General features: G+C 40.9%; 1 protein-coding gene across 1 annotated transcript in view; it reads right to left on the bottom strand.

Moving 5' to 3' along the window:
* Positions 1-848: 848 nt before the first annotated feature.
* The window catches only part of SPATA48 (spermatogenesis associated 48), a 32,997-nt gene continuing 27,845 nt past the window's right edge, over positions 849-6,000 (bottom strand). Inside the window, 1 exon segment of the mRNA XM_032106511.1 lies at positions 849-956. Coding sequence (XP_031962402.1) covers positions 849-956 — 108 coding nt within the window.

The raw sequence follows: 6,000 nt of genomic DNA, 5'->3' as shown, positions 1-6,000 counted from the left end.
TCCACAAGCCCATACTTTAAAAAAAACCCACCGAACCAAATCAATATAAAGCACATACCTTCGGGCACCTGGGAGGGCTGTGTTGCTTGGGACAAAGCCTCTGGCCCGCTGCTTTCCAGAGGCACCGCGCCTCAGCACAGACCAGCCGGGGCTCACCTGCTGCCCCTCAGGGCCTGCTGGCAGCTGGGGCTGCCTGGGTGCCTGCAGCGGAGCCCTGGCCTGTGGGTGCAGGGGTGAACAAATCCCATAAAGACCCGTCAGTGGTCTGACATCATTTTATGGGAGCTCCCTGAGGGAGGAAAAGAATTACCAGCGCAGGGTTTGTCAGCGCTGCAAAATGGCTGCCCCCAGGACAACGGGAGAGCCCAGGCAGGGCTGCAGTGCCCGGTCGGGTACTGCCCCCGAGGTGGCGAAATGTCACTGTCAGGGCTGTGTGCTTGTCCCAACACCTTCCCAGGAGCCATAGCCCTGTGGGGTTGGATGTGTGCCTACGGCATGGCAGACAGGCAGGGAGGCCCGCCATTTCCAGGTGCTTTTCCTAGAGTCAGTGTATTTGCTGTCTCCTCATAAAGAAGCAAGATGAGACGCTGTCTGCCCTTCTCTCCTGAGTGAGAGGCAACTCTCTCGTAGTTTCCAAATCTGCTTTAAAATCCATTTTCCATGCAAAATGGTGCTTCCTTCAGACATGTTCATGGCTGCCCGCAGTGTGCAGTGACAGTCATGTGCAGCTCTAGCCAAAGAGCATCCTGAACCACATGTTTTTATTTTGTGGGGTTGTTTTGTGAACTATATCCTGATGTCTTCTAAACACTTCAGATCTTCAAAGACCTCAGGCAGAAAGGTGAGGCTCAGGTCTCCCAGGGAAATCTCTGCTGGTCTGGTCCCAGCTCTGCAGAGGTGTAGGGGATGTCATCTTTCCTTCTCTGACTAAAAAGAGTGACATCAAACTGCTCGCTCTTTAAGAAAAACAAAAACAAAAACAAATACAAAGGAAGAAAAGAGACAAGAGCATCTACCACTTTAAAAAATTGTCTCTGATGGTGTTTCAATGGAAGTTAGGTTTTTTGCTAGATGACAAAAGGATACAGCATAGCCTGCTACATGCTCTCATTAATAAACTAATCTATGACAGAAGTGGCATCCCCCTACGTGTCTCTGTCAATGTTGTGCAATAATTTCCACTCTAACCCACTTTTCTCGGTCACCCACCTAAACTGATCATGAAAATTTTACCCTTCAGGGTAAAAATTTCCATGCCTGCTCTCTGCATGAAGCTACAATTTTTTGGAATTTTGAGGTAAAACTGTCTTCTGAGAATAAGAGAAAAGGAAAACACACTCCTCTGCATAAAGAAACCGAACGAACCCCACTTCAAAACAGAATAAAAAAAATTTCACTGCTTTTTCACAGCTCTGGGGATGGTGTAAAACAATCATTATGAAAAGAATCTTGTAAAAGAGAATAATATTGCCTATGCTTGATGGCTGCTGTGTTGGATTTCACAGCAACATGAATGTATCTGCATGCTTTGGTAAACAGCTGAAGTGTGGGTTTATATGCTCGCGTATATATGTAGTGTACAAAGTACATACTTTAGACACTAAGTATCCTTTTAAATATCTGTTTATACATGCATACATACAGTAAAAACGTTCATGATTATGCACAAGAGTGTGTTCTCCGTACAGATACTGTATATGTAAGTTTGCAAGGTACCTACTGAGAATCAGGTTTTTTGAGGGGAGGCAATGCAGTGCCTGGCAAAGGCACAGCTGGGATGTCTGTCACACACCAGCCAAATTCCTGTCTAGACTGCCTAAGGTAGGCAATGGTTCAGAAAGTACAGTCAGGGTCACTGACTGAAGGCCCATTGAATTTTATAATTTTTCCTCTACTTATTTTGAAAGTTTTAGGACTGTGATTTTTTAAAGACTGCAAACACCTATGGGAGGAAGGCCTTGTTATTTTGGCACAGATGCTGAATGTAGCTTGCCCAGCTGCTCATCTACTCAGACGCCAAGGCCCCGCCCTAATCACAGACAAGCCAAGCTCAGGCAAATATCTAGCAGGCAAGATCTTTTCTTTCTTTTCTCAGAGCAAGGAATTTTTATGCAAGGTGGTGAATCTTTGGCAAGCTTCAGAAAGAGAAATAATTCCTTTTAAACTACCGTTTTTCTAATTTCCTAAGAATTTCTGTAGAAAGATTTTGCTAGCAGAAGATTGATTATGGTTAAAAACTCAGAAAATATTTTCCATTGTAAGTGGACCTAATCACTTGGAATAGAAATTGCTCAAGACAGCATGCCAGCAGGCAATGTCTGCTATAGCCACTGCTACTCCCTCTTACTTCCCTCCTGTCATCCCCAGGTAAGCTATGACCTGGGAGAGATGTTGGCTTCAGTGACATGCAGTCCCTTCAGATTCATCATATCCGCTTACTTCCGGTGTTATTGACTGGCTCTTCTCTGCATTTTGGGGCATTCTTATGAGCACAGTTCTTCTTAAAAACAACTAATTTGGAGTTAGCACTGATGTCATTACTGACATAGTGCTCTTTCCATTTTACGTCGTGTATCTCTGGTTTTAACTAAAAATGGCACAATTTTACATTTAATTTTAGAAATAATACTGAGTCACATAATTCCCTCCTTCTATTTGCAGTCTCTTAGCTTCTCTTCTGCAAATACAAAAAACATGCCTTTTACAGAGCTGTTTCAAAAAAGACAGAGAAGTTATTTTCGAGTAGATTATCTGAAGCACCAATAATTGGTCTTATTCTATCCATACTAAAATAATTCTTTCTTTGGCTTTAGTGTCTTTTATTTAAATAATAAAGAATAAGAGAAAATGCTATCTGAGCAGAAGTCCTCTGTACCATGCCATCAGACCATGGATGGTTAGTAGCCCGTGAATTTTCTCCAGTTTCAGGCTGAAGCGAAGATCCGCTGTCCTGACTGTGCCCCTAGTGGGTATCAGTCAAGGTTCTGACCAGCATAATTCCTAGAACATCATGTGATAGGAGCTTCCCATCTTTGGAGAGGGCACTTCAATCCAGAATGAAAAGTGAGTCATAAGAGAATATTTTAAATCAGCATTAGCTCTGTTTGTACAACAGTTGGGCACATGCTATTCAAATTCTATTGACAGATCTGGCATCTTACAAGTATTTGTCACACACTCTTGACAGTTTTGTATTTTTTGTTCTCTGACTGTACAAACCTCATGAAAAAATGAAACATGGAAAAGTTGTCTTAAAATATTTAGCAAAACTTCAAACAAGCAAATGAGAAAAAAGAGAAGGCTTATAAAATTCCATTGCTCTAGTTCTCTGGTTCAACTATTACTAATAAGGAAGTTTAGTGAACAAGCAAAGCTTCTGGACTTTATATGAGAAGGCTTTTCAAGATTAAAAAATTTTATTTTTCAAAAGACCCAGCCTTTTGGGCCTTCCTGGTTGTGCTTTGTGTGTTCTGCTTGCAAGGTACACATGCTGTATGTTAGAAATAATGCCTTCTCATGGAGGGTAAACAGTTTTATAGAGATTAATTAAATTAATCCAATTCTAAATCACAAAGATTTCAATTAAAGTAATCAAATGGACCGAATTAAACATAAATTAATCACCTTGTTTAATTGGGATATCCACAACTCTTTCATGGTTCTATCATTTTGAAACATTATAGGCAATTTGTATTTGTGAATAGGACTAAAGAGTTTCCTGACCGCTGGAGTTGAGGTGGAATGGGCTGATAACAAAGTATCTATTAAAACATCATTGGAAAAAGCTCTACAGTTCGTACATTGGCTCAGTTAATCTCTATAGATTTTTTAATGCTGTTGCTGGAAGGCTGGTGTTGGAGAGGGAGAGAGAAAGAATGCAACCTTTTCTGTACTTCATGGATCCTTAACCCTTATTTAAAGATGACTTTGGATTTTAGACCAAATAACTGTTCTTGTAATTATATCAAACAGTTAAAAAAAAAGCTAGTTAATGATGTTCAACATAAGTAATCATGTTAAATAGTGAAATTTAATTTCTTAAAAACTTAAATCCTCATATCTTTTGGAATGCATTGTACTGTAGGATGTCTGAGTAAATTAAATTCTCCCCTGCACACTAAAACATCAATTTCCTTATGGTAATTATCTGCTAGATTGGATCTGTCAGTCGCAGGGAAGCATGCCTGACATTATACCCTTTTTACAAAAAATGATTACAAAAAATTAAGACGAATGAGTAAAATTAAGGCTGCGGCTGGTAAGCCTATATAAAGCTCTCATAGATCACTTTACATAAGCTACCATTGTACTGGATACTAAGCTTTTAATGACTAGTTGCATAATGAGGTGAAGGCCATTAAAGAACAGCAGGGGTAACCGATCACAGAGATAAGAGCTAAAAATGATTTTCAGCCAACTAGAAGCAATTTATTATACACAAAAACACAGGTCTAAATGAAATGTCTGGATAGATGAGGAACTTTTGAAAATTGACAGGATTTCCTTCCTAGGAAAGTTTTACAAATATGATGGGAGCCTGTCTCTGTCATATTAGGTTCTTTTTCTCTGCTATTCTGTACTGCAGAATTGGGGTAGTGGGTTGGGTTTTTATTTTTAAAGACAGACGGACTGTAGCAATGCATTTCATTAGCCCACTTGAAAGGTAAATTAGAGTGAGGAGTAGTTGATATAAAAGCAATTCACAGCACTCTGCCAGCAAGTGTTATATGGAGGCAGGTTAGTTGTTGCAAGTCAACTCACACCCTGTCTGGGATAAAAATCTCATCCATGTTACCAAGCTGCCTCTAAGAAAGGAGGGTTAGGGTTGTAAAGTACCATATTGCTCTCAGAGCAGGGCAAAAACAAGTATGTAAGTAAATTCTCTTATAATATATTGCTTGGGGGCAAAACAGAAAAAGCCTAAGTACCTTGAAGGTAGCGCAAGGTCAAATTTTGAGGTAACCTTCTCTCATAGGGAAAGCCACATCCCTAATATAAACAGAGGGAATGTGGGGAAGGGTGCCTAAACAGAGGCAGGAACAGCAGGTGCAGGTGAAAACCTGAAGCTGGGCTGTCTGAAGCACTTGGTGTGTAGCCACTTTAACCCAGACAGTGGGAGATAAACACATACACATCTGTACATAAGCACACACACGCATACATATATGTGCACTAGCAGATTTACCATGTCTGTATAAAACCCTATTTATACTAGGAGCATATACTTCACAACAACAACAAAAAAAAAACATCTACAAGAGTCTTTCTAATCAAAAAGAACTTGGGAAACTACTTCCCCTTCTTTCCTCCTGCTTCCCACGTCTCCTTTATGTGGTATGGAAGTTCATTAATCTCCTGGCTTAAAGGATTCAGCTAGGTTGGATAAACCATACGATGCCTGGAGATAGGGGAGGTTACTACTGACAACCAGGGGTGTCCAGAGGAGGGCCACAGAGGTGGTTGTGGGGCTGGATCACATCATCTAAGAACTTGGGAACTGGGTTACTTTACCCTGAAGGAAAGGAGACAGATGGGAGGGTGTAGTAGGTTACAGAATAGACAACGCCAGATGTTTCTGTGAGATGTTTCAATGCCAAGTGACAGGAGGCAATGGTCACAAACTGTAACAAAGGCACTAAGAGGAAAATGCACTCAAAAGTAGAGTTGGGAAGAATTGGGGCATGTTGCCCAGACAGGTTGTGGAGTATCCATTCTTGGAGAATTTTCATAATCCAGCTGGGCAAGGCCTGAGCAAAATGCTTTGTCTTCACCATTGGCCTCATTGCAAATTTGGGGTTTATGCAGATGACCTCCAGAGTTCCTCTCCAAACTACATTTTTTTATGATGCCATGATTCTTTTCTGAGACTTATGGCCATCTTATTCCCGTTGCACTTTTGAGTCCTATCCATATCTCTTCTTTCCAAGGACATATCCTAGTCCTCAGGGGACAGGCTCCTTGGGAAAACAGCTTCTTTATCATTGTTCGTTTCTGGAACTT

The sequence above is a fragment of the Corvus moneduloides genome, chromosome 1, assembly GCF_009650955.1.
Source record: "Corvus moneduloides isolate bCorMon1 chromosome 1, bCorMon1.pri, whole genome shotgun sequence".
NCBI classification, from domain to species: Eukaryota; Metazoa; Chordata; class Aves; order Passeriformes; family Corvidae; genus Corvus; species Corvus moneduloides.
Note: the sequence above shows the minus strand (reverse complement) of the source record. Positions and strands in the feature narration are given on the sequence as shown.